Raw genomic sequence first — 27,755 nt, forward strand, 5'->3', positions numbered from 1 at the left:
CGGGAGGGACTGCGGTGCGACTAGGAGTGAATAATTTAAAGGGGCCGCGCCTGCGGAGCCGGGCGGAACGCTAGCGGTGTTGGCGCGGAGTGGACCCCGGCTGCGGCCCCTGGGTGAGTCTGGGTTTCCGTTAGCCTCGCAGGGGTGTCCCTTCGAGGGTCGTTAGCGAGCCTCCGCTTTCCCACGATCTGTCCTCCGATTCCTGTTAACTCTAGACTTTCTGATGTTCCCATACCCCCCACGTCTCGGCAGGTGTTTCCACACCGGTAGCCAGCTGTGCCCTGAGGTGGAAGAGGACCGGCCACCCAGGAATTTTCCAAGTAACGACTCGCAGTCTCCGGGATTCCTATCTCCCGGCCCCCGAATTTCCATTAATATTCTAGCGATGTCAGAAACATCCTCAGCTTCCCAGAAAAATCCCAGTAATATTCCAGCATCTCTCAGTATCTTCCAAGGAGCCTGGACGCCCTCCCCAGGCCCGCTCTCATAAGCACCCCAGGAATGTGCCCACCCACCTCCTGGTTTTCCCAGCAGTAGTATTGTAATCCTCAGAATCTCAGTAACTTTCCAGTGACCCCGCATCCCCACCCACTAATCCCAGCGTCTCTGGTTACGCCTCCCAGCAATGGCGCCACCATCGGTCCCGGAGTCCCAGTGATGCTCTGTGCCATAGAGCCCCCATAACTTCACTACTACGTGATAGTAAATCCCCGGCAAAAACCAGCAGCGCCTTGCAAGCCCACGCCACCCCAAGCATCCCAGGACTCTTCTGAAACGTGGGTATCAGACGCCTTCCGCGGATGCCCCGGCAGTACTCCCGTGCCTCCCAGCTCCTGGGTCTTCCCCGGGGCAGGCTTGGGTCGGGAGCCGAGTATCTAGGTGCCCACTCCCGGACCCCACGGTTTGCGGGCCCGTTTTCCTGGGGTGGGGCATTCAGTCTTCGACGGAGTAGGGGGTGCGGCCTGGAGGGTGGGGTGGTCAGGCTTGATCAACCCCGCAGAGGGCAGTGACCCGGGAGGAAGTCACCAGGTGCAGGGGACCGTGCCCTGTGGGGACCTGCCTGCAGGCTGCTGACAGTGGGTGCCAGGTCGGCCTTTGGCCCCGGGGTGGGGTTGGACAGGCGGGCGTCTGGTAGGCCCTACGCGTAGGCGAAGGGAGCAGGAAGCCGGGGACCCGCCTCATCTCCTGGCCAGGGCCGAGAGGTCGGTTTGCTCCATCCCTTAGTCCCGCAGCGCCCCTCTAGCCTCGCCCCTGGCAGCTGGAGACGCTTCCCCCGCCACCCCAGAGGGCGGGGCTTGAGCTGGGGGCAGGGCTTGAGGCAGGGGAGAGGTGGGCCCAGATTGACGACTTGCACGGGTTCCTTCGACTCCTTGATTTCCCAGGACTCCGGGCTACCAGATCGGCCGTCCGGCTGGAATCAACCGATGGAGGCTCCGCTGCAAACTGGAATGGTAAGGGGTGGGGCGGAGACCGGGTAGGTGCCGGCGTGGGGCGCCAAGAGGACTACAACTCCCGGCGTGCTCAGCGCGCATTACGTGGTCTGGCGATAACACGCTGCGTCCGCTCGGGCGGAACTACGTTTCCCGGCATGCACTGCGGGCCGCCGGGCCTCAGGGAAGAGTCGCGCCCCCGGGGAGGGAGCAGCACTGGCCCATTCTGCAGATGGGGACATCGAGTCACGGGCTGGCTACGAACTCCTCGGGGGCGAAGGTGGCGGAGAGGGATGGGTTCCAGGACGTCCTGGCGCCCGGGGAAGGCTCGGCGGGACGGATTTGCGGTGCGCAGCCAGTGCCGTTCGTCCCTCAGGTGCTGGGCGTGATGATCGGGGCCGGAGTGGCGGTGGTGGTCACGGCCGTGCTCATCCTCCTGGTGGTGCGGAGGCTGCGAGTGCCAAGTGAGCACCCGAGGGGCCCCTCTTGGGAGGCTGTATGGTGGGGGGCCCAAATGCCCGGGTCCCGAGGCGGCAGAGATGGGGATTTGCTGGCGTCTGTTCGCGGTACCCCAGCTCTGGCAGGGTGGAGTCTGCACAGAGCTCGGAGTGCCCCTGTCCCCACCTATCCCCAGAAACCCCAGCCCCGGATGGCCCCCGGTATCGGTTCCGGAAGAGGGACAAAGTGCTCTTCTATGGCCGGAAGATTATGCGGAAGGTGAGTCCGGGACCCCTGGGGTCCGCCCTGACCACACAGAGGCCGCGCCCCTTCCCTATTTACACTTCTTAGTGTCCGCCACCGCTCCTTCCTTGATGGAGACCCCCTGGATCCGTCTACCTCTTCTCCAAGGTCTGAATTAGCAATTCACCCATCTCCGCGTTCATTCTCCCAGGTGTCACAATCCACCTCCTCCCTCGTGGATACCTCTGTCTCCACCACTTCCCGGCCACGCATGAGGAAGAAACTGAAGATGCTCAACATTGCCAAGAAGTAAGGCTGTGCTGGGTGTGACCTGGTATTAGGGGTTATCTCAGGGGCCTTTTGAGTAATCAACTTACACCAAAGTGTTGTGGAAGTCTTCCCATATTGGCTGGGCGCTGTGGCTCATGCGTGTAATTCCCAGCACTTTGGGAGGCTAAGGCGGGCAGATCACCTGAGGTCAGGAGTTTGAGACCAGCCTGGCCAACATGGCAAACCTCATCTGTACTAAAAATACAAAAATTAGCTGGGCGTGGTGGCATGGGCCTGTAATCCCAGCTACTCAGAAGGGTGAGACAGGAGAATCACTTGAATCTGGGAGGTGGAGGTTGCAGTGAGCTGAGATCATGCCACTGCACTCCAGCCTAGGCAATAGAGTGAGACTCTGTCTCAAAAAAAAAAAAAAAAAAAAAAAAAAAGAAGAAGAAGAAGAAGAAGAAAGTCTTCCTGTTTCAGAGAGACATCTCTGGACTCTCCTCTCAGAGCTCTTCCACACCAGACATGCTGTCTCTAGGGTATCTCTTCCCTGAGGGCTACCTCAGTGACCTTCTCCTTCCACTGGAGTATCTGAGCTATTTGTTCCCAAGTCAATATCTCAGAGGTCTTGCCATATACTTAGTAGGGGGGTCTACATCAGGGGTCTCCATGTAGGTTATTTCATGAGTCTCCTCACATGAGTGGTTTTCTTCCAGGGTACCTCACTGAGGTAATTGTGTTTCTACGATCTCCTAAAGGGGCTATCTCCAGCCTCCAGCCTCTCTTCTCCGGGGGTTATCTCAGGCATCTCTGTACATCAGAAGGCATCTTTCCTATGTTATGGACCTTGGAGTTCTTCCCACACTAAGGAGGCTGTCTCAGGAGTTTCTGTTCCCTAGGGGCTATCTTATGAATTTTCTTGCACTAGAAATATAGGAAGGATGCATCAGAGGTCCCTGTTGGCAGCAAGGTCTGCGAGAAAGGCTCTCCAACTCTCTTTGCAAGTTGGGTGCTGGCTCTGGGATCCCCGTGCGTCATGGAGTCTACCTGGAGGTCTGCCTCAAGGGTTTCTTCACACCAGGGCAGGGCTCTCCATGATCAATAGTCCTGCAGTGGCAGTCCTTTCTTTTTTGTTTGTTTGTTTGTTTTTGAGATGGAGTCTTGCTCTGTCGCTAGGCTAGAGTGCACTGGCACGATCTCGGCTCACTGCAACCTCCACCTCCTCGGTTCAAAAGATTCTCCTGCCTCAGCCTCCCGAGTAGCTGGGACTACAGGCTCATACCACCATGCCCAGCTAATTTTTGCATTTTTAGTAGAGACGGGGTTTCACCATGTTGGCCAGGATGGTCTCGATCTCTTGACCTTGTGATCTGTCCGCCTCGGCCTCCTAAAGTGCTGGGATTACAGGCATGAGAGACTGAGCCCGGCCAATGGCAGGGCTTTCTGTGAGTTGAGTAGAAGGACTATCTCAAAGTTCCCCATGATCAGTTGAGGGTCTATACCTCAGGTTTCTCCACATCACAGGAGCTGTCTGTAGTGTTTGCACACTCTTAAGGGACTACCCTGATATCTTCATGATTGTCAGAGGGCTGTCTGAGCTTTCTGTGACCTAGGGAAGAGTTAGCCCAAGATCTCCCTGATCAAAAAAGGAATAATCATAACAATTATAATTATTATTATTATTTTGGAGACAGGATCACACTTTGTTGTTGAGGCTAGAGTGCAGTGGCACAATCACAGCTCACTGCAGCCTTTACCTCCTGGGCTCAAGAGATCTCTCCTGCCTCAGCCTCTTACATAGCTGAGACCATGGGCATGCACCACCATGCCTGGCTAATTTTTAAATTAGTTTGTAGAGATGGGAGTCTCACTGTGTTGCCTGGGCTAGTCTTGAACTCCTGGCCTCAAGCAATCCTCCCGCCTCAGCCTCCCAAAGTGCTGGTATTACAGGCATGAGCCACCACACCCAGCCAAAAAAGGAATTATATCTGAATTTCTTGATTTCACTGAGTTTAACTCAGGGTCCCATCCTCCAAGGTCTATCTCAGGGATCTTTTGCCAGCGGAGGGTCTTTCTCAGCAATCACTGTGACTTGTGGGGAAGGGCTTTCCCAGGTCCACGATTAGCAGAGGGGCTATCTGGATTCTCCACTTATAATGAGGGCTACTTCAGGGACCTCTGTGGCTGTCAGAGGAGCTGTCTCAAGGTTCTCTGAGACTGGGAGGAAGGTCTATCTCAGGAATGTTTACATAGAGCAGAGAGGCTGTATCTGTGGTCTTCTCATATATTGGAAGCTATGTCAAAGGCATACTCACGTTAAGGGGATTATCTCAGGAATCTACTCTGTGACTACTGGAAGGACCATTTCAGGACCCCCATGATAAACACAGGTACCATTTCTGGGCCTACCCTTATCTTGGAAGCTATGTCAGGGGTCTGCCTTCCTAAAGGGTTCAGCTCAGGGGCCTATGCCTAGTGGAGGGGCCATCTCAGAGAACTTTAGGTCTGGGGTCATAGGGTTTTTCCATAAAGGGCCAGATAGTAAATGTTTCAGGCTTTGCTGGCCACATATGGTCCCCATTGCAACTCTTCAACTCTGCTGCATGGGAGCAGCCATAATGATATGCAAATACATGAATGTGGCTTTGTACCAATAAAACTTTATTTACAAAAATAAATGTGGCCAGCCGGGTGCAGTGGCTCACGCCTGTAATCCTAGCACTTTGGGAGGCTGAGGCGGGAGGATCACTTGAGTTCAGGAGTTTGAGACCAGCCTGGCCAACATGGGGAAACCTCATCTCTACTAAAAATACAAAAAATTAGCTGGGCGTGGTGGCACCCACCTGTAGTCCCAGCTACTTGGGAAGCTGAGGCAGGAGAATCGCTTCAGCCTGGGAGGTGGAGGTTGCAGTGGGCCGAGATTTCGCCACTGCACTCCAGCCTGGGTAAAAGAGCGAGACTCCTGAGGCAGGGCACAGTGGCTCATACCTGTAATCCCAGCCTTTGGGAGGCCGAGTCGGGCGGATCACCTGAGGTCAGGAGTTCGAGACCAGCCTGACCAACATGGAGAAACCCCGTCTCTACTAAAAATGCAAAATTAGCTGGGCGTGGTGGCACATGCCTGTAATCCCAGCTACTAGGGAGGCTGAGGCAGGAGAATCGCTTGAACTCAGGAGGTGGAGGTTGCAGTGAGCCGAGATCGCGCCATTGCACTCCAGCCTGGGAAACAAGAGCAAAACTCCGTCTCAAAAAAAAAAAAAAAAAAAGGTGGCCAGCCTGATTTGGCCAGCGGGCCAGAGTTTGCTGTACATGAGCCCTGGGGAAAGGGGTATGCGGGGGTCTTAGGTTTGCCTGAGCCTTCTCCGTGCCCCCCTCACCCCCAGCACCCCTCCCTCCCACCAGGATCCTGCGCATCCAGAAAGAGACGCCCACGCTGCAGCGGAAGGAGCCCCCGCCCGCAGTGCTAGAAGCTGACCTGACCGAGGGCGACCTGGCTAACTCCCATCTGCCCTCCGAAGTGCTTTATATGCTCAAGAACGTCCGGTCAGTGTTGGGGTGCAGGTGGGGGTGGAGGGCTGCAGACGTGGGGCCGCCCTGACCTCCAGCCTCTGTCGCCCACCGCCTGTCCAACAGGGTGCTGGGCCACTTCGAGAAGCCACTCTTCCTGGAGCTCTGCCGCCACATGGTCTTCCAGCGGCTGGGCCAGGGTGACTACGTTTTCCGGCCGGGCCAGCCAGATGCCAGCATCTACGTGGTGCAGGACGGGCTGCTGGAGCTCTGCCTGCCAGGGCCTGTGAGTGGGCCTCCCCAGGGGCTGCTGCAGGAGGATGGGTGGTGGGGATGGGCAGCAGGCATTGGTCTGTAGAGCTGGTGGTCTTTGGAGATGCGTCATCAGGAGTCAGGGGAACGGGTGACCAAGGACATTTGGGGTGGTCTGCGTAGTTGCTCAGTAGTTACAAGTATTGAACGATGGGAGATGCCTGCTCGTTGGAAGGGTTGGTGGGTTCCCCTGAGAAGGGATGAGAAGTGTCAGTGATCATTGGGATGGATGAGGGGGCGACATGCCAGTCACCAGGGCGAGGCCACTGAGGGTCCACGGTCTTCTGTGTCTCAGGACGGGAAGGAGTGTGTGGTGAAGGAAGTGGTTCCTGGGGACAGCGTCAACAGCCTTCTCAGCATCCTGGATGTCATCACCGTGAGTGACCAGTTTCTGAGGCAGGGGGGCTGGGGTGCAAGGTCCCACCCAAGGGACTAGGTTGAAGGAAATCACTGGGTCCCCAATCTCTGGTTCATCCCTTATGCTGCCGATGGCCCCTCACGGGACTGGCGCCAGGAAGGATTAGGGGAGTAGCGAGGGGGAACTCGCAGCCTCTGCCCTTGTCTCTCTTCACGCCCTCCCCTCCCCCAGGGTCACCAGCATCCCCAGCGGACCGTGTCTGCCCGGGCGGCCCGGGACTCCACGGTGCTGCGCCTGCCGGTGGAAGCATTCTCCGCGGTCTTCACCAAGTACCCGGAGAGCTTGGTGCGGGTCGTGCAGGTCAGTGGGCCTTCGCCTCCTGTCACCCCCCGAGGGACCCCACCCTGGCCCCCACCCATTCCAGGCTCCAAGGGACCGAGGCCCAGCAGCCAGCAGGCGCTGGAGCTGTGGTTATCGGCCTGGAGCAGCCAGACGTCTGCAGCAGCGGACTCCTCCCTTAGCTGCCTCGCCCCATTTCCCCAGATTGTGGGTCTCTCCCTGGTTCCCGCCCGACCCGTTATGCTGCGAACTAGCCCGGCCCACCATCTGGCCCTGCCCCTTACCCCGCCCCATCTTATGGCCACGCCCCTCGAGCCCTGCAGATCATCATGGTGCGGCTGCAGCGAGTCACCTTCCTGGCACTGCACAACTACCTGGGTCTGACCAATGAGCTCTTCAGCCACGTGAGTGGGTGGCGGGGAGCGAGCACAGGGGGGATGGGGGCGAGGTCTCCCTCCCAGGACAGGCCACAAGCTGTTCTCTGCCCCCAGGAGATCCAGCCCCTGCGTCTGTTCCCCAGCCCTGGCCTCCCAACTCGCACCAGCCCTGTGCGGGGCTCCAAGAGAATGGTCAGCACCTCAGCTACGGACGAGCCCAGGGAGACCCCAGGCCGGCCACCCGATCCCACCGGGGCCCCGCTGCCTGGACCTACAGGTACCCAGGGACCCGAGGCCAGCCGAGCCCAATCTCCCAGGAAGCCCCGTCTCAGCCCCCAGCCCCTTTTTCAGTTCTGCATAGAGTCAACCTGACCTTGTCCAGCCCCACAGGGACTCCATAGCGGGGTACCCAGGTCTGACTCCTATCTGGTACCGAGGAAGCTCTGGCCTCGTCCCCAAGGGCCCATTGGAACTGCTTTAACTAGTTCATCAGTCCCCAGCATCTCCTTATCTCCCAACCTGCTAATCCTCCTAGTGGCTCTGAGGGGCAGGAGCCTGAACATGTGTCTCCCCCAGGGGACCCTGTGAAGCCCACATCCCTGGAAACCCCCTCGGCCCCTCTGCTGAGCCGCTGCGTCTCCATGCCAGGGGACATCTCAGGTTTGGAGCACTGGGTCTGCGGGGAGGGCCATGGAGCTTCCAGGTTTGAATCCAGGTCCACCGCCTGCCCGTCTTGATTGTTTTAATCTGCGAAATGGGAACACTGCCGGTACTTCCCCAGGCACCGTTTTGTAGATATTCATTAGGGCCATGGAGCTTCCAGGTTTGAATCCAGGTCCACCGCCTGCCCGTCTTGATTGTTTTAATCTGCGAAATGGGAACACTGCCAGTACTTCCCCAGGCACCGTTTTGTAGATATTCATTGAGATAGTGCTTCTCCCACCTGTGTTGAGAAGGATTCAGAGGGAGAGTGCAGGCGTTGATTAGTCATGTCTGCTACAGCAGTGGCCCATGGCACATTGGTATCCATTGGTCTCAGACTGCAACTGTGGTTACTCTCATCTTTTTCTTTTCTTTTGAGACCTGTCTCCCAGGCTAGAGTGCAGTGGTGCCGTCATAGCTCACTGCAGCCTCGAACTCCTGTGCTCAAGTGATCCTCCAGCCCCAGCCTCCCAAATAGCTGGAACTACAGGCCTGCACCACTACACCTGGCTCATTTTTTAAAAATCTTACTCTCATCTTTATGGTTTTTGTTGCCCCCCTGCCCGCCTGCAGGCTTGCAGGGTGGCCCCCGCTCCGACTTCGACATGGCCTATGAGCGTGGCCGGATCTCCGTGTCCCTGCAGGAAGAGGCCTCCGGGGGGTCCCTGGCAGCCCCCGCTCGGGTAAGGCCTGGGACCCTGGCCGGTGGTGGAGCCCGCAGGGGAAGGTGGCTGGGAGGGAGCATCAGGAGGTCACAAGCCTGCCCCACTCAGACCCCCACTCAGGAGCCTCGTGAGCAGCCGGCAGGCGCCTGTGAATACAGCTACTGTGAGGATGAGTCGGCCACTGGTGGCTGCCCTTTCGGGCCCTACCAGGGCCGCCAGACCAGCAGCATCTTCGAGGCAGCAAAGCAGGAGCTGGCCAAGCTGATGCGGATTGAGGTGGGCAGCCGAGGGGAGCTGGGCACAGGGCGCAAGGGAGGCCTGGCTGCGCCCATCTCAACCCCCCTACCTCCCCAGGACCCCTCCCTCCTGAACAGCCGAGTCTTGCTGCACCACGCCAAAGCCGGCACCATCATTGCCCGCCAGGGAGACCAGGTGAGGCTGACCCCTGACATGTAACCATGCCACCTGAGATCATTCCCTATGACTTCTGTGACCTCTGATCCCTGCCCTTTGACTGTAAGACCAGCACCTTCTCCCATAGAAGCAGACCTCTCTCATCCTATCATTTCCAACCTCTAACCCTTGGGTCCTGTGACCCCCACCCCCTAACCCCACCCTATGTCCTCTGGACCTGTCAACCCTTCACCTGTGACCCCTGAACCTTTTGCCCTAGGACCCCAACTCCTAGATCTCTCCTGCCTGCCCTGGCTCTTCCTGTAATTCTGTTTTCTGAACTTCTGATCCTGCAGTATTCACTAACATGTCTGTTTCTCATGCTGACCGCTGCCAGGATAGGGGCTCAATAAATGGCTACAAATCGCCATCTGGCCCTGGAAGGCCATGAACCAGCCCTGGGGCGGGGTTTCAGGGCCTTGTGGCGGCACCCAGGATGTGTAGGAAAATGTATCCCACCATTCTGTCCACTGTCCATATGGGGAAACTGAGGCCCATCAAGGGTTAGTGACCCGACTACCAGCTGAAAGTCAGGAAGCCCCAGGGTAGGAGGAGGAGGAGGAAGAAGAAGAGGAAAGTTGAAACCCACACTCTGCCCCCAGAGTGTGGCAGATGATCTAGAAAGTTCTCTGCTTCCTCATCAGTGGAATGAGGTAATAAAGAAGAGATGCCTAGTTCGCAGAACCCTAGTAAGACTTCTTTTTTTTCTTTTTTTTTTTTTTTTGAGACGGAGTCTCGCTCTGTCACCCAGGCTGGAGTGCTGCAGTGGCGTGATGGCGGCTCACTGCAAGCTCTGCCTCCCGGGTTCACGCCATTCTCCTGCCTCAGCCTCCCGAGTAGCTGGGACTACAGGCGCCCGCCACCACGCCCGGCTAATTTTTTGTATTTTTACTAGAGAGGGAGTTTCACTGTGTTAGCCAGGCTGGTCTCGATCTCCTGACCTCGTGATCCGCCCGCCTCGGCCTTCCAAAGTGCTGGGATTACAGGCGTGAGCCACCGCGCCCGGCCTTTTTTTCTTTGTTTTGAGACAGAGTCTTACTGTTGTCACCCAGGCTGGAGTGCAGTGGCACAATCTCAGCTCACTGCAACCTCTGCCTCCTGGGTTCAAGCAATTCTCCTGCCTCAGCCTCCCGAGTAGCTGGGATTACAGGGTTGTGCCACCACGCCTGGCTACTTTTTATATTTTTAGTAGAGATGGGGTTTTGCCATGTTGGCCAGCCTGGTCTCAAACTCCTGACCTCAGGTGATCCGCCTGCCTCGGCCTCCCAAAGAGCTGGGATTACAGGCATGAACCACTGTGCCCAGCCTACTGAGACATTTTTGATTGTTAGGATTTCACAGGGTGCTGTTCCTGACACCTGATGGGTAGAGATCAGGGATGCTCAAATGTACAGAGCAGCAGGCCGGAACCATACAGTCCATTATCCACAGTGTGGGGTTTGCAAGAGTGACAAGCGGTCAGGGAGGGGGTTTAGCAGCAGCTTATAGGGAGCGGGGGCTTGAGGTGACAGTGAGCTGTCATAGGCACTGGGACCCCAGCTCTGCCCCAGGCTTGGGGGAGAGAAGCCTGGGGCAGGGTTGGGGTGGGGTGGGAGCTGTGGTCCCACTGTTAGCCGGCTGGAGTGTTGCTGTGTCACTTGACCCAGTGACTCTGCTGTCCCCTTGAACCACCCATGGCAGGGATGGGCTCTTTTCTGGAGAGGAAGTCAAGGCTTTTGCCAGCTGTTCTTAGAATAGCTGAGGAAGTAAGGTTACCCTGTGGCTTCTTTGGGGGCCCCTGGGCCCTGCTTATCTGGGAGACTGCTGGCCACAACCCAGCCCTGGCCTGTCAGTGTACCACGCTGGTCTGCAGCCCCTCAGAGCTTCTCTGCGTTGGCAGGACTTTTGTTAGGGACCCCGTGCTCTCCTGTGCTTCTCCTTGAAACTTTTTTTTGTTTTTTGAGATGGAGTCTTGCTCTGTCGCCCAGGCTGGAGCGCAGCAGTGCGATCTTGGCTCACTGCAACCTCTGCCTCCCGGATTCAAGTGATTCTCCCACCTCAGCCTCCCTCGAAGCTGGGACTACAGTCACGTGCCACCACGCCTGGCTAATTTTTGTAGTTTCAGTAGAGATGGGGTTTCACCATGTCGGCCAGGCTGGTCTCAAACTCCTGGCCTCAAGTGTTCCACTCGCCTCAGCCTCCCAAAGTGCTGGGATTACAGGTGTGATCCTCGGCACCTGGCCACAGTCTGGAAATTCTGTCTTAGAAGGTTCCAGCATGTGTTTATATCTCCTGGGACTGTGCCTCACCCAGGGGTCCCTGCAGTGTTTTGGCAGGTGGAGCTTCACTGGGTACCAGACAGGTTGGTGTGGTGGATAAAGAAGGAATCTCTCCATTTCTGGGCGGTTTCAGTTCCTTATTTATAAAGGGATGGAACAGGAAGGTTTCTAGCTGGTCAGGCTACCCAAAGAAGAAAGAAACGTGTTTACCCAGCATTTGCCCCATCTCGAACTGTGTGCTGCTGGCTGGACAAGAGGCAGGAAAAGGGCTGGGCACGGTGGCTCACGCCTGTAATCCCAGCACCTTGGGAGGCCGAGGTGAGAGGATCACTTGAGGTCAGGAGTTCGAGACCATCCTGGCCAACATGGTGAAACCCCATTTCTACTAAAAATTCAAAAATTAGTCAGGCACGATGGCGGGCGCCTGTAGTCCCAGCTACTTGGGAGCCTGAGGCAGGAGAATCACTTGAACCCAGGAGACAGGTTGCAGTGAGCTGAGATCGCACCCCTGCACTCCAGCCTGTGCAACAGAGTGAGACCCTGTCTCAAAAAAAAAAAAAAAAAAAAAGTGGGCAGGGAAAACCCTTAGTGGTCCCTGCCCTTGGGCAGCCCACCGTATTCTGAGAGACATGACTCAAAGGATTACACAAATTCTTGTAAAATCATAAGTGCTTAGTGTCACAAAGGAGATGATCTTGGCACTACAAAGTCTGGCTTAGACAGGGTGGCACCTCTAAGGGCATGACCTAAGAAGGAAGGAGGGGGAGGAACAAACTGGGTGCAGGTGGGAGGAAAGGTCATTCTAGGCAGAAGGAAGAGCTTGTGCAAATGTTGTGTGGTGGGAAGAAATAGGTTGATCTCTAAGAAATAAAAAAGGAAGTCAGTGGGCCTCAAGTGAAACAATATTTTTTTGGGGGGTGTAATGGTTTTATTGAGCTATAATTCATGTACTATACAATTTACCCATTTAAAGTATATACTTTAGGCTGGGCACAGTGGCTCACACCTGTAATCCCAGCACTTTGGAAGGCCACGGCGGGAGGATCTCTTGAGTCCAGGAGTTCGAGACCAGCCTGGGCATCATGGCAAAACCCAGTCTCTACAAAAAACAAACAAACAAAATTAGCCAGGCGTGGTGGCGCATGCCTGTAGTCCCAGCTACACGGGAAGCTGAGGCAGGCATAAGCCACTGCACCTGGCCATGCCCACCTAATTTTTGTATTTGTAGTAGAGACAGGGTTTCGCCATGTTGGCCAGGATGGTCTTGAACTCCTGACCTGAGGTGATCCGCCTGCCTCACCCTCCTAAAGTGCTGGAATTACAGGCATGAGCCACTGCACCCGGCCTTATGTAAGGGCTTCTGTGTAGACATATATTTTATTTATTTTTTTAAAGGTGGGGTCTCACTATGTTTCCCAGGCTGGTCTTAAACTCCTGGGCTCAAGTGATCCTCCCACCTTGGCCTCCCAAAGTGCTTGGACATATGTTTTCATTTCTCTTGGGTATATACCTAGGAGTTGAATTGCTGGGTTATAAGCCAATTCAATTTTTTTTTGTTTTTAAGAGGGAGTCTCGCTATGTCGCCCAGGCTAGAGTGCAGTAGCGCGATCTCAGCTCACTGCAACCTCTGCCTCCTAGGTTCAAGCAATTCTCCTGTCTCTCTCAGCCTCCCGAGTAGCTGGGATTACAGGCACACGCTGCCACGCCCAGCTAATTTTTGTATTTTTAGTAGAAACACGGTTTCACCATATTGGTCAGGCTGGTCTTGAACTCCTGACCTCAAGTGATCCATCCGCCTCAGCTTCCCAAAGTGCTGGGATTACTGATGTGAGCCACCATGGCCAGCCTCTATTTTTAATTTTTTTAAGCACTGTGTGTTTGTTTGTTTGTTTCTTTGCTAGACTGTTTTCCAAAGCAGCGGCACCATTTTACATTTCCACTGGCAGTGTATGTGAATTCCAGTCTCTCTACATTCTCTCTAACCCTTTGTAATTCTAGCCATCTTTGTGGGTGTGAAGTGTAGTATCTCATTGTGGTTTTGCTTTGCATTTCTCTAGTGACTTGACGTTGAACAGCTTTTTATGTGCCTATTGGCCATTTGTATATCTTCTTTGGAGAAGTTTTTATTCAGATCTTTTGCCCATTTTACTCTTATTTTTTTTTAGAGACGGGGGTCTCACTATATTGCCCAGGCTGGTCTCCAACTCCTGGGCTGAAACTATCAAGCGATCCTTCTGCCTTGGCCTCCCAAAATGCTGGGATTGCAGGCGTGAGCCACCGCACTTGGCCTTTAATTTATTTTAGAGACGGGGTCTTGCACTGTAGCCTAGGCTGGAGTGTAGTGACGCTATCATAGCTCACTGCAACCTCAAACATCTAGGCTCAAGCAATCCTCCTGCCTCAGCCTCCAGAGTAGCCAGGACTATAGACACATGCTACCATGCCTGGCTAATTTAAAAAAAAATTTTTTTTTTTTTTTTTTGGTAGAGACAGGGTTTCACTATGTTGCCCACGCTGGTCTCGAACTCCTGGGCTCAAGCGATCTTCACACCTAGGCCTCTCAAAGTTCTGGGATTACAGTTGTGGGCCACCACACCCAGCCCCTTCAGTATACTTTAAATCAGGGGTGTCCAATCTTTTGGCTTCCCTGGGCCACATTGGAAGAAGAATTGTCTTGGGCCACACATAAAATACACTAACAGTTATAGCTGGGCATAGTGGCACACACCTGTAATCCCAGCACTTTGAGAGGCCAAGGTGGTTGGATCACTGAGGTCAGGAGTTCAAGACCAGCCTGGCCAACATGGTGAAACCCCGTCTCTACTAAAAATACAAAAATTAGCCGGGCGTGTGGCAGGCATCTTTAATCTCAGCTACTTGGGAGGCCGAGGCAGGAGAATCACTTGAACTCTGGAGGCAGAGGTTGCAGTGAGCCGAGTTTGTATCACTGCACTCCAGCCTGGGCAACAGAGCAAGACACCGTCTCAAAACCAACAAACCAAAAAACCCCACTAAAGATAGCTGATGAGCTAAAAGAAAAAAAATCGCAAAAAAAAAAAAAATCTCATAATGTTTTAACAAAGTTTATGAATTTGTGTTGGGCCAAATTCGAAGCCATCCTGGGCCACATGCAGCCCGTGGGCAGCAGGGTGGACAAGCTTGCTTTAAATCATCTCGAGATTACTTATAATACCTAATACAATGTAAATGCTATGTAAATAGTCATTATACTGTATTATTTAGGGAATAACGGGGAAAATAGTCTGTAAATGGTCTGTGCAGGTGCAATTTTTTTTTCCTGAATATTTTAGATCCAAGGTTGGTTGAATCCTGGGTATATGGAACATATATATATACACACACATATATACACATATATATATAGAGAGAGAGAGATGCTGCTCATCTATATATAATCTATGTAAAAAAAATTTTTTTTTTTTTTTTTTTGAGACGGAGTCTCGCTCAGTCGCCCAGGCTGGAGTGCAGTGGCGCGATCTCGGCTCACTGCAAGCTCCTCCTCCCGGGTTCACGCCATTCTCCTGCCTCAGACTCCCAAGTGGCTGGGACTACAGGCGCCCGCCACCACGCCCGGCTAATTTTTTGTACTTTTAGTAGAGACGTGGTTTCACCGTGTTAGCCAGGATGGTCTCGATCTCCTGACCTCGTGATCCGCCTGCCTCAGGCCTCCCAAAGTGTTGGGATTACAGGCGTGAGCCATCGTGCCTGGCTAAAAAATATTTTTATATTTATTTATATTTATATATAGATGGTGCTTATATCCAAAGTCTTTATTCTCTCCTTCATGTTTCTTTTTTTTCTTTTCTTTTCTTTTTTTTTTGAGACGGAGTCTCGCTCTGTCGCCCACGCTGGAGTGCAGTGGCGCGATCTCGGCTCACTGCAAGCTCCGCCTCCCGGGTTCACGCCATTCTCCTGCCTCAGCCTCCCAAGTAGCTGGGACTACAGGCGCCCACCACCACGCCCGGCTAATTTTTTGTATTTTCAGTAGAGACGGGGTTTCACCGTATTAGCCAGGATGGTCTCGATCTCCTGACCTCTTGATCCACCTGCCTCGGCCTCCCAAAGTTCTGGGATTACAGGCGTGAGCCACCGCGCCTGGCCTTCTTCTTCTTCTTCTTCTTCTTTTTTTTTTTTTTTTTGTTAAGACAGTGTCTCACTCTGTCGCCCAGGCTGGAGTGCAATGGCATGATCTCAGCTCACTGCAACCTCAGCCTTCCAGGTTCAGGCAATTCTCTTGCTTCAGCTTCCTGAGTAGCTGGAATTACAGACATGTGCCACGACACCCAGCTAATTTTTTTATTTTAGTAGAGACAGGTTTCGCCACGTTGGCCAGGCTGGTGCCGAACTCCTGGCCTCAAGTGATCCCCCCTGCCTGGCCTCCCAAAGCGCTGGGATTACAGCCGTGAGCCACCGCGCCCTGCGCCTTCATATTTTTCTTAACCCTTCCTTTCTTCTTTAATTTTTTCCTGTGGGGGCATGTTGACCTGAGCTGGGGTCCACGCTGTCCGGGTTCTGTGTTCATCACATCCCCTGCCCGCGCAGGACGTGAGCCTGCACTTCGTGCTCTGGGGCTGCCTGCACGTGTACCAGCGCATGATCGACAAGGCGGAGGACGTGTGCCTGTTCGTAGCGCAGCCGGGGGAACTGGTGGGGCAGCTGGCGGTGCTCACTGGCGAACCTCTCATCTTCACACTGCGAGCCCAACGCGACTGCACCTTCCTGCGGATCTCCAAGTCCGACTTCTATGAGTATGACAGCCCGAAGTTGGAGTGTGGGTGGCACTCGGAGGACCCCAACCCGTGGGAGTGGCCAGAACCCCATCCCTCAACCTCACTCCTGGAAGAGCAGAAGGGAGCCCCCAGATCTGGCCTCCCAGCGCCGGTGTAGGACGGTTTTGAGGCCTTCCTCTTTCATCCCAAGTCTGTTCCTGCAGGATCATGCGCGCACAGCCCAGTGTGGTGCTGAGTGCGGCGCACACGGTGGCAGCCAGGATGTCGCCCTTCGTGCGCCAGATGGACTTCGCCATCGACTGGACTGCAGTGGAGGCGGGACGCGCGCTGTACAGGTGCAGCTCCCACCGCGCTGCTCAGGCCCGGCCTAGGGGTGGGGACCTGGGGGTGGTCAGACCTTGCTGACCTCCACGCCCACTCAGGCAGGGCGACCGCTCCGACTGCACTTACATCGTGCTCAATGGGCGGCTGCGTAGCGTGATCCAGCGAGGCAGTGGCAAGAAGGAGCTGGTGGGCGAGTACGGCCGCGGCGACCTCATCGGCGTGGTGAGCGCGACCCCCACCCACTGACCTCTGGCCTTTTCCAGGCCAGTCCCTCGACAACGCACACACATCATCCCGGGTAATCCAGGGAGTGGTGAATGCAGCTCCCGACCTCTGAAGTCACCCAGTCCACTCCCCGCCCAGACCTCATTTCGTCGGAAAAGGGGATTCCGCCTGTCGTGGATCCCTGCCCTCCTCTCTCTCTCCCCAGAGCTCTAATGGGTAGCGAGCGAGGCTTGCTTCCCTACACCCCCATTGCAGGGGAGCCCTAAATGGGGCAGTACAGCCCCGTTTCCACCCATCTTCGGCCTCCTCATTCCCCACCCAAGCAGCCCCAATCATGCACGCGGCCCCCCAGGTGGAGGCACTGACCCGGCAGCCGCGAGCCACGACGGTGCACGCGGTGCGCGACACGGAGCTGGCCAAGCTTCCCGAGGGCACCTTGGGTCACATCAAACGCCGGTACCCGCAGGTGCGGCCTGTTGTGGGCGGGGCAGAGAGGCGGAGGCGGGACCCCGGGGTGGGGTGGGGGCCGGGCCTAGTGTGTGGGCGGGGCTTCCAGAGGGGCGGGGTCGAGGGAGGGGCCGAAGCGAGAGAGTGAGGGCGGGGGGCTCTCGGGGGTGGGACCCAGGTAACGGGCACCCAGGAGCCCCGGCATAGGAGGGAGAGGTGGGACTTGGACAGCCGCTTCCCAGGTCTCACTGAAATGCCGGCCTCCAACGCCCCCAGGTCGTGACCCGCCTTATCCACCTACTGAGCCAGAAAATTCTAGGGAATTTGCAGCAGCTGCAAGGACCCTTCCCAGGTGAGAACCGGCCGGCCCAGAGCGTGCTGGGAGATGTAGTCCGGCGTCCAGAGCATGCTGGGAGGGAAGCCTTCTTTCCTGAGGGATGCTGGGAAATGGAGTTCCGCGAAGAAATCGTGCCTCTGAGAGTTTCAAACCCTAAGTAGGACCGAGGTGCAGAGCATTCTGGGGAATGGAGTTCGTGTTCCTGAGCATGCTGGGAAACGAAGTCCTCGACCCCCGGCGTGCTGGTTAATGGGCTCGAAAGTAAATCAGTGGTGCCGGGGAGGGAGTCTTAGGCGGTGGAGTTGGCGTAGGCTGCCCGGGAGTCAGGGCTTGCTGGGGAAGTCCACGGCCTGGACGTTGAGAGAAAGGGAGTCCTAGATCAGAATATGATGGCAGGGCCGGCATGGTGGCTCATGCCTGTAATCTCAGCACTTTGGGAGGCTGAGGCAGGAGGATCGCTTGAGCCCAGGAGATTGAGTTTGAAACCAACCTGGGCAATATAGTAGGACCCCCGTCTCTACAAAAATTTCAAACATTAGCTGGGCTTGGTGACACATGCCTGTAGTCTCAGCCACTCGGGAGGCTGAGGCGGGAGGATTGATTGCTTGAGCCCGGAGGTCCAGGCTGCAGTGAGCCGTGATCGTGCCACTGTACTCCAGCCGGGACGACAGAGCTAGAGCCTGTTTCAGAAAAAATAAAACAGCAAACAAACAAAACTCCCCATACCATGATGGAAAATAGTCTGTGGATTGTTGTTTAGGACTCTGGGCACCTTGCCTTCTGAAGTTACAGCATGCTGGGAGATGTAGCCCCCTGTTTCAGCCTGTGGCTTCAGTGAGCTAGAACACAATGGGGTATGCGGTGGGGTTGGAGGCCTGCTGAAATGCGGGCCTGAGTTTCTACATTGTGGCGGCCAGATTCTGGGCCAGCCCAGCAACCTAGATACCCCTTTTCCCTCCAGGGGCTCTACCCAATTGGCCCTGAGCCCTAGATCCCCCAAGGCGGGGGCAGGGCGGTAGTGGCAGAAAAGACATCATTAAGAAATTACAGAGGCCTGGGGCGGTGGCTCACGCCTGTAATCTCAGCACTTTGTGAGGCCGAGGCAGGTGAATCATTTGAGGTCAGGGGTTCGAGACCAGCCTGGCCAACGTGGTGAAACTCATCTCTACTAAAAGTACAAAAATTAGTCGGGTGTGGTGGTGGGTGCCTGTAATCCCAGCTACTTGGACGGCTGAGGCAGGAGAATCGCTTGAACTGGGGAGGCAGAGGTTGCAGTGAGCCGAGCCTACACCATTGCACTCCAGCCTGGGCAACCAGAGCAAAACTCCATCTCAAAAAAAAAAAAAGAAAAGAAAAAGAAGGAAAGAAATTACAGATAGAGAATACAACATCTAGAAGACAAAAAAGGGTCATGATGGCGTGTGGCTGACAGAGGGAGGGAGGAAGGGAGGGAGAAAGAGGCTTTTCTAAGGACAGTGAGCTGAGACTTGACAACTAAGATGGGGCCAGACATGAAAGAGAAACCAGGGGTGCTGCACAGGAGGCTGGTGGTTTTGAAGCACTGAGGAGGAAAACGATCAAGGGGAGAGGTGGTGGGGGTTGGGGGGTAAGTCACATAGGGGCTAGGGGCTGTGGACAGGCACTTGAGCTTATTTAGATTGTTATTGTTAGATTGGGGAGGAAGGATTCCACCAGCAAGGAGGCAACAAGAGGTCTAGGCAAGATATGGGAGTTGACAGCTGGTCTAGGCTGTTAGTGGAGAAACTGGGAAGCAACAGCTGGGTCAAAAGTAGCTTTTCTTTTCTTGTCTTTGTCTTTTATTTTATTTTCTTTTTAAGACAGGGTCTCACTCTGTAGCCCAGGCTGGAGTGCAGTGGCACGATCTCGGCTCACTGCAACCTCTGCCTCCCGGGTTCAAGTGATTCTCCTGCCTCAGCCTCCCAAGTAGCTGGGATTACAGGTGTATGCCACCATGCCTGGCTAATTGTTGTGTATTTTTAGTAGAGCAGTGTTTCTCCATGTTGGCTAGGCTAAAAATGGCTTTATTTCTGCCTCGTTTTATGTTCAGGTCCCCCATTAGACAGAGGAACCAAGGCCAGAATGGGGCAGGGGCACTGGCCAATTGATCTCCCAAGCACAGTGAATCTGAATGGTTGTAGAGTTGTGTAATGGATCCCACTGAGGTGATCAGGGCCCAAAGTAGAGGGTAGATGGCCAGGTTTTAACAAAAGAGGGAATAGTAGTTGAGGCTGAGGGTCCAGGACCAGAGCCATGGCTTTCTGTATGGTAGAGTCAAGACTTTGGGCAACTGGGGGCTGCAGTCTGGGAGCACAGGAGCAGGAATTTCAGATAAGGAGGAAGAGGAAGAAGAGGAGGAGGAGGGTTCATCTCTCTGGACACAGGTTCGCACCACAAATCTCATCCATTGGGTTCTTAGGCTCTGGGCTGGGTGTGCCCCCACACTCGGAACTCACCAACCCAGCCAGCAACCTGGCAACTGTGGCAATCCTGCCTGTGTGTGCTGAGGTCCCCATGGTGGCCTTCACGCTGGAGCTGCAGCACGCCCTGCAGGCCATCGGTCAGTGGGGTCATGGGTGGGGGCTGGCGGTGGGTGGGACATTAGTGAGTGAGAGATGTTAGGGTAGGTCATTTGGGGGGTGGAGGGGAACAGGGCCACAGGGGCGGGGTAATGGGTATTCTTTTCTGAGTTAGGCCCCAGCCCTGTGGACCATGGTTCCCAGCCTCCCTTCCCCACCTACCCCTAGGTCCGACGCTACTCCTTAACAGTGACATCATCCGGGCACGCCTGGGGGCCTCTGCACTGGATAGGTGTGTGTTGCAGAAGGGAGTGGGGAGGGTGGTGGGTGGGCCTGGAGCCTCAAATTCTTTCAGACCTGAGTTCAAGTTCTCGGCTTCCAACCACGGAGCCTGTGTCCTACCCATAGGTCAATGGGGAGATTCGCAGTGGTGTGAATCTGCCCACCGGAGCGCGGACTTCCATGGTGGGGGTTTGGGTGTCTAAGTTCCTCCCAGCAACGGAGCTATGTGGTCTCGGGGAGCACACTGACCCCAGGCCAACCTCAGGATGACGCTGCCCCCTTCCCACCCTAGCATCCAAGAGTTCCGGCTGTCAGGGTGGCTGGCCCAGCAGGAAGATGCACACCGTATCGTACTCTACCAGACGGACGCCTCGCTGACGCCCTGGACCGTGCGCTGCTTGCGACAGGCCGACTGCATCCTCATTGTGGGCCTGGGGGACCAGGAGCCTACCCTCGGCCAGGTCGGAAGCCCGTGCCCCCTGATCTCACCCACCTCGGGCCCCGTCCTTTGCCCTCCCGTGCCTGCACCAGGCCACGTGCACCCTCGCCATGGGGGTAGGCGATCAGGGACCCAGGTGTGGCCAGGTGGTGGTGGGGCGGCTGGTGACCTCCGCCGTCCGTATTCCGCAGCTGGAGCAGATGCTGGAGAACACGGCTGTGCGCGCCCTTAAGCAGCTAGTCCTGCTCCACCGAGAGGAGGGCGCGGGCCCCACGCGCACCGTGGAGTGGCTAAATATGCGCAGCTGGTGCTCGGGGCACCTGCACCTGCGCTGTCCGCGCCGCCTCTTTTCGCGCCGCAGCCCTGCCAAGCTGGTGAGGAGCGGGCCGGCCCCCACCTTCTAGGGGCGTGTCTGGTGGGCGTGGCTTGGGAGATTGGGGCGGGGCCTGGGAGGGCTGAGGACAGGCTCGAAGGTCAGGGTACCCCTGGGGGATCCGCCGGACCCCGCCCTCATGCTCCTGGGTCGCGGCTATCTCCCCCATCCCAGCATGAGCTCTACGAGAAGGTTTTCTCCAGGCGTGCGGACCGGCACAGCGACTTCTCCCGCTTGGCGAGGGTGCTCACGGGGAACACCATTGCCCTTGTGCTAGGCGGGGGCGGGGCCAGGTGAGGGCGGGGCTTGCTCTCTGGGGGCGGGGCCTGGATGTCCGAGGGTGGAGCTTCCTGGGAGAAACCGTGGGGGCGGGGCCTGGGTGTTCGAGGGTGGAGCTTCCTCTCCGGGAGAGACCCCGTGGGTAGGGGCGGGTCCTTTGTTCCTTAGCAGTGCGGGAGGTGGGAGGGGGTAGGGGCAGGGGAGTTCCTGCAGGTGGGGCCTAGCGGGTCACTGGGGCCCATTTCCCCGGCAGGGGCTGCTCGCACATCGGAGTACTAAAGGCATTAGAGGAGGCGGGGGTCCCCGTGGACCTGGTGGGCGGCACGTCCATTGGCTCTTTCATCGGAGCGCTGTACGCGGAGGAGCGCAGCGCCAGCCGCACGAAGCAGCGGGCCCGGGAGTGGGCCAAGGTGTGTGTTGCGAGGAGGGATTGCTGCACCCCAGGAGTGCCATAAAACCCGTGGCTCCAACCTAACCTGATTCATGGGGGAGCCTCCGGGGTCAGGGTGACCCTTCCTGATTGAATCTGTGATCCCCAGCTGTCCGGACTTTTATAGATATGCTTGTAGGACTCTGGGTAACCACTTTGGGACCTCCTGTCTACTGACCCTAACCCATAACCCCCAACGAGAGCACCCAGGGCCCTTGGTGACCACCTTGTGAATGGCCTTGGGTGACCACATCATCCCTAAGTGTTCCTTTTTTTTTTTTTTTTTTGAGACTGAATCTTGCTCTGTCGCCCAGGCTGGAGTGCAGTGGCACAATCTCGGCTCACTGCAACCTCCACCTCCCAGGTTCAAGTGATTTATCCGCCTCAGCCTCCTGAGTAGCTGGGATTACAGGCACGCCCCACCAGCCCGGCAAATTTTTTTGTATTTTAGTAGAGATGGGGTTTCACCATGTGGGCTAGGCTGCTTTTGAACTCCTGGCCTCAAATGATCTGCCCGCCTTGGCCTCCAAAGTGCTGGGATTACCAGTGTGAGCCGCTGCACCTGGCGCCTAAGTGCTGCTTGCTCACCCCCTATTGATGAACCTTATCTGTGACCCCATGTAACTCCTATTTGACCCTGTCTGGCCCCCTTGTCCCTAGAGCATGACTTCGGTGCTGGAACCTGTGTTGGACCTCACGTACCCAGTCACCTCCATGTTCACTGGGTCTGCCTTTAACCGCAGCATCCATCGGGTCTTCCAGGATAAGCAGATTGAGGTAGGCCCACCTCATCCCCTGCCCTGCCTACCCCTCCCCGGAGGAGCCCCCTGCTCCTCCCCCACCTCGATCCCTGTCCCCGCAGGACCTGTGGCTGCCTTACTTCAACGTGACCACAGATATCACCGCCTCAGCCATGCGAGTCCACAAAGATGGTGGGTGTCCCCGCCCAGCCCGCAGCAACCGCTGACGCCACGTGGGGTTGGGGGGATGCTTCCGGGAGGGCCGCTGAGCTTCTGGGACGTTGTTAACACGAGTGACCGTCCACCCTGGCCCGATCACCGACCACTAACCGCCACCCACTAATGCCCTGGAGACCCCAGGTACGTCCGTCCTTGGGGGAGGGGAGCAGGGAGACTCGTCGGACGCCTTACCCCCCTCACGCCATCCCCACAGGCTGTGTGTGGCGTTACGTCCGGGCCAGCGCCTCCTACTGCCCCTACCTGCCCCCACTGTGTGACCCCAAGGACGGGCACCTGCTGGTGGATGGGTGCTACGTCAACAACGTCCCAGGTCAGCGAGCCCGCCGGGCTGGCTGGGCCTCCGGCGTGTCTGAGCGTGTCTGTGCGTGTTTGTGTCTGTGTGTCCCACCGCGCAGGCTCCCTGTGGCGGTATGTGCGCGCCAGCATGACGCTGTCGGGCTACCTGCCCCCGCTGTGCGACCCCAAGGACGGGCACCTACTCATGGATGGCGGCTACATCAACAATCTGCCAGGCAAGTGGCTGCCCGCACCACCCGCACACGCAAGCACCTCCCGCACCACACACACGCACACGCGTGGGCACACACAGACAGGCTCGATGATGGGACACATGCCCAAGCTGCCCATGCAGGGGTGCAGACACACATGCGCACACATACGGTCACTTGCACAAAATGATACATGAATGTGCCTGTGGACAGCGACATGTGCAGTTGAGATCTACATTCTGGCCAGGCGCGGTGGCTCAGCCTGGAATCCCAGCACTTTGGGAGGCCTGAGGTGGGCGGATCACCTGAGGTCAGGAGTTTGAGACCCGCCTGGCCAACATGGTGAAACCCCGTCTCTACTAAAAATACAAAAAATTAACCGGGCTGGTGGGGTGTGCCTGTAATGCCAGCTACTCAGGAGGCTGAGGCAGATAAATCACTTGAACCTGGGAGGTGGAGGTTGCAGTGAGCTGAGATCACGCTACTGCACTCCAGCCTGGGCGACAGAGCAAGACTCAGTCTCAAAAAAAAAAAAAAAAAGAGAGAAAGAAATCTACATCTACCTGCTGGCGTGCTGTGTTAAGCACAAGTGGATGTACATACAAGAGGGACAGGTGCACACGTCCACACACACATCAGGGGACATGCAGGTGGAATGCAACACTCATGTGTGCACACCAGCTATATACGCACATGCTTTCTCTCAGGGGCAGGTAGGGCTTACACACACGTGTACACACAGGCACATGTGCACAGATGAACACATGTGTCAGTGAAATAGGGCATTTGCCAATGCATGCCAGTCTGTCCCGTTTGTCCTGCACGTTCCCTCAAACACGCAGGGATGTGCACACACGTAGATAGGATGCGGCACCTCTGACCGAGTTAAGTCATGCCTACCACCTTTATGGGTGCAGGTGAGAAGCGGGCAGGTACACAACTTAAAATCTCACACCCCAGAAGTGTGCATATACGAACAGACATGTACGCTAGCTGCACACGTGCTCACAATCTTGTAGCCAGGGGTGGGCAAACTATGGCCCACAGGCTGAGTCCTGCCCTCTGTTTGATTGTATAAATAAAGCTTTATTGAGCCGGGCACAGTGGCTCATGCCTGTAATCCCAGCACTTTGGGAGGCTGAGGCGGGTGGATCACTTGAGGTCAGGAATTCGAGGCCAGCCTGGCCAACATGGTAAAACCCGGTTTCTACTAAAAATACAAAAATTAGCTGGGCGTGGTGGTGTATGCCTCTAATCCCAGCTACTCGAGAGGCTGAGGCAAGAGAGTTGCTTGAACCCAGGAGGTGGAGGTTGCATTGAGCCCAGATTGCGCCATTGCACTTCAGCCTGGGTGACAGAGTGAGACTCTGTCTCAGAAAATAAAACAAAACCTCCCAACACCTGACCCCCCTCCTTAACTTCAGTTGCATCATTTGCATGCCTGTGCATGACAGCATGGTGTTTGCATGTGTGGGTATTCTCTTTTTTTTTTTTTTGCGTGATCATTTGCATGATGGCATCTGTGGGACTGGGTTGAACATCTCTGCCCCGGGCCCCCAAAGGGAGCAGCCCTCTGACCCCCCTGGCCCCACAGCGGACATCGCCCGCAGCATGGGTGCCAAAACGGTCATCGCCATTGACGTGGGGAGCCAGGATGAGACGGACCTCAGCACCTACGGGGACAGCCTGTCCGGCTGGTGGCTGCTGTGGAAGCGGCTGAATCCCTGGGCGGACAAGGTAAAGGTTCCAGACATGGCTGAAATCCAGTCCCGCCTGGCCTACGTGTCCTGCGTGCGGCAGCTAGAGGTTGTCAAGTCCAGCTCCTACTGCGAGTACCTGCGCCCGCCCATCGACTGCTTCAAGACCATGGACTTTGGGAAGTTCGACCAGATCTATGTGAGTGGGCAGGAGTGGCATGGTGCCTGCATAGGTGGTCCGGCTAAGCTTTGCTACTTAAAGCCCAGAGTGGTATGAGGGGGAGGAATCCAGGAGGAATCCAGGAATCCCATCTGGAATCTCTGGAAAACAGATCAGTGATCAATTGGTGATGTCTGCAGGGGATGTAGTAGGGGTGTGGCTGTGCATGTGCTGTGTAAGAACTTTCTCCTTATAGGCCAGCTGCACCCCTGGAAGCACTGTATAGTGATTTCTAGTGCCATTTCTGCATTGGTGGGAATGAGAATAGTGATGAAGTAGAAATGTCTGCCACAGTTCCAGGAGAGGGAGGTAGCAGTGCATGTGTTATGTGCCACTGACCCTGAAAAATGTGCTATAGCCCAAGCCAATTGAAATTGATCAGGGGGCCAGGCATGGTGGCTCATGCCTGTAATCCCAGCACCTTGGGAAGCTGAGGTGGGAGGATTGCTTGAAACCAGGAGTTCAAGACCAGCCTGGGCAACATAGCAAAACCCCATCTCTACAAAGATTAAAAATAAAAAATTAGCTGGATGTGGTTGTGCATGCCTGTCACCCCAGCTACTTAAGGGGCTGAGGTGGGAGGACCGCTCGAGCCCAGGAGTTTGAAGCTGCAGTTAGCTATGATTGCGTCACTGCACACCAGCCTGGGTGACAGAGCAAAACTCTGTCTCTAAGAAAAAGAAAGGGCCAGGCATGGTGGCTCATGCATTTAATCCCAGCATTTTGGGAGGCCGAGGTGGGCAGATCACTTGAAGTCAGGAGTTCAAGACCAGCCTGGTCAACATGGTGAAACCTCATCTCTACTAAATATACAAAAATTAGCTGGGTGTGGTGGCGCATGCCTATAGTCCCAGCTACTTGAGAGGCTGCAGCAGGAGAAATCGCTTGAACCTAGGAGGCAGTGGTTGCAGTGAGCCAAGATTGTGCCACTGCACTCCAGCCTGGGTGACAGAGTGAGACTCTGTCTCAAAAAATAATATTAATTTTAAAAATTAAAGAGAAAAATAATAAAAATTTTTTTAAAAAGAAAGAAATTGATCAGTAGCTGCAGCCCAGAAGCCCTGAGTCTGAGAAGAGATGTGTGATGTCCCTTGTGGGCTCACTGGGATAGCATGCCATGAGAAATTCAAGATGTTTGCTGTGGGCTTGGGAGATGGCGACATCCACAGATGTACTGCCTGTTTGCAGACTTCAAAATAAGCTCACACATCACCACCTTGTGTTATTTGCTACCCAGCACCCTGCATGGGGCTGTGTGGGAAAGAACATGGAGAGATTGATTGGTAATGTCTGTCAAGGGCAGGACAGGGGATGTGTAGGCGAGTGTGCTATGTGCAGCTGACTCTGAAATAGGTTTAGTCTCAAATGCAACTCCCCCAGAGAATCAGGCTTTTGAGGGGCCAGAGAATGGGCAGACAGAGTGGGGACAAGCAAAGCCGGGTTGCAGACATGGACCCAGCCCCTCACTTCCCACAGGATGTGGGCTACCAGTACGGGAAGGCGGTGTTTGGAGGCTGGAGCCGTGGCAACGTCATTGAGAAAATGCTCACAGACCGGCGGTCTACAGACCTTAATGAGAGCCGCCGTGCAGACGTAAGCCTGTGATGCCCCCAGGGCCACTCTGACTCCACTGATTACAGAACCCAAGCCCCCTTAAAGTCTCCCCAAAACCTCAGATGACCCCACATATCCCTGGGTTTTGCTGAGCTCTCAGACCTCTGCTGACTTCAGAGAGTTCCAACCCTAGGATCTCCTCTGAGCCCCCAATGCACCACTGGGCCCCCCAGGGGCCCCAAGACTCTGTGGGACCCCCAAGAGCCTCACCAGTGTCACCCCACAGGTGCTTGCCTTCCCAAGCTCTGGCTTCACTGACTTGGCAGAGATTGTGTCCCGGATTGAGCCCCCCACGAGCTATGTCTCTGATGGCTGTGCTGACGGTGAGGGGCCCAGGGGACCCCCAAGAGGGAGGGGAGTGGCTGGAGATGGCAGGCCAGCCCCAATCCCCTCACCCATGCCCTGCTCCCCGATTCCAGGAGAGGAGTCAGATTGTCTGACAGAGTATGAGGAGGATGCCGGACCCGACTGCTCGAGGGATGAAGGGGGGTCCCCCGAGGGTGCAAGCCCCAGCACTGCCTCCGAGATGGTGAGAGTGGGTGGCCCAGGGTCCCCTCATATCCCCCAGAGGGTCATGAGTACAGTGTCGGGCAGGGGAGCGGGGGGCGTATTTGAGATCCTGTGTGTGCTGGGTGCTGGCTGACATGTGACGCATCAGTGTCCCGTGCTGGGTGACGTGTGTGTGACCTTCCCTCGCAGGAGGAGGAGAAGTCGATTCTCCGGCAACGACGCTGTCTGCCCCAGGAGCTGCCCGGCTCAGCCACAGATGCCTGAGGACCTCGACAGGGGTCACCCCCTCCCTCCCACCCCTGGACTGGGCTGGGGGTGGCCCCGTGGGGGTAGCTCACTCCCCCTCCTGCTGCTACGCCTGTGACCCCCGGGGCCCACACACTGGACTGACCTGCCTTGAGCGGGGATGCAGTGTTGCACTGATGACTTGACCAGCCCCCTCCCCCAATAAACTCACCTCTTGGAAA

General features: G+C 55.9%; 1 protein-coding gene across 7 annotated transcripts; it reads left to right on the forward strand.

Annotated features, from left to right (window-relative positions):
- The first annotated feature begins 25 nt into the window (after window positions 1-25).
- Window positions 26-27,755, forward strand: PNPLA6 (patatin like phospholipase domain containing 6). Of its 7 annotated transcripts, XM_016934873.3 has the most exons (36): window positions 27-113; window positions 253-320; window positions 624-776; window positions 1,383-1,451; window positions 1,807-1,894; window positions 2,065-2,147; window positions 2,323-2,420; window positions 5,787-5,927; window positions 6,018-6,177; window positions 6,499-6,579; window positions 6,793-6,921; window positions 7,224-7,304; window positions 7,392-7,554; window positions 7,854-7,937; window positions 8,553-8,662; window positions 8,753-8,920; window positions 8,999-9,076; window positions 15,919-16,124; window positions 16,310-16,441; window positions 16,529-16,652; window positions 17,008-17,121; window positions 17,379-17,454; window positions 19,877-20,017; window positions 20,205-20,268; window positions 20,551-20,719; window positions 20,889-21,071; window positions 21,245-21,363; window positions 21,603-21,759; window positions 22,440-22,556; window positions 22,642-22,711; window positions 23,155-23,271; window positions 24,842-25,143; window positions 26,641-26,757; window positions 27,005-27,101; window positions 27,198-27,307; window positions 27,478-27,755. In XM_016934873.3, the coding sequence occupies exons 4-36, from the start codon at window positions 1,425-1,427 to the stop codon at window positions 27,550-27,552; spliced, it is 3,981 nt and encodes a 1,326-aa protein (XP_016790362.1). In that variant the 5' UTR covers window positions 27-113; window positions 253-320; window positions 624-776; window positions 1,383-1,424; the 3' UTR covers window positions 27,553-27,755. The 7 variants fall into 7 exon arrangements, with proteins under 7 accessions (XP_016790363.1, XP_054529600.1, XP_016790362.1 ...); XM_016934874.3 differs by lacking the exon at window positions 253-320 and having other exon boundaries at window positions 26-113; XM_054673624.2 differs by lacking the exon at window positions 7,854-7,937.

The sequence above is a fragment of the Pan troglodytes genome, chromosome 20, assembly GCF_028858775.2.
Source record: "Pan troglodytes isolate AG18354 chromosome 20, NHGRI_mPanTro3-v2.0_pri, whole genome shotgun sequence".
Taxonomy (NCBI): domain Eukaryota; kingdom Metazoa; phylum Chordata; class Mammalia; order Primates; family Hominidae; genus Pan; species Pan troglodytes.

Coding starts and splice junctions, on each gene's coding strand:
- PNPLA6 (XM_016934870.4), top strand. CDS start 1,663: ATGGGGACATCGAGTCACGGGCTGGCTACGAACTCCTCGGGGGCGAAG. Junction 8,663..8,752: donor CCCTGGCAGCCCCCGCTCGG/GTAAGGCCTGGG, acceptor TGCCCCACTCAG/ACCCCCACTCAGGAGCCTCG. Junction 20,269..20,550: donor GGGGCCTCTGCACTGGATAG/GTGTGTGTTGCA, acceptor TTCCCACCCTAG/CATCCAAGAGTTCCGGCTGT.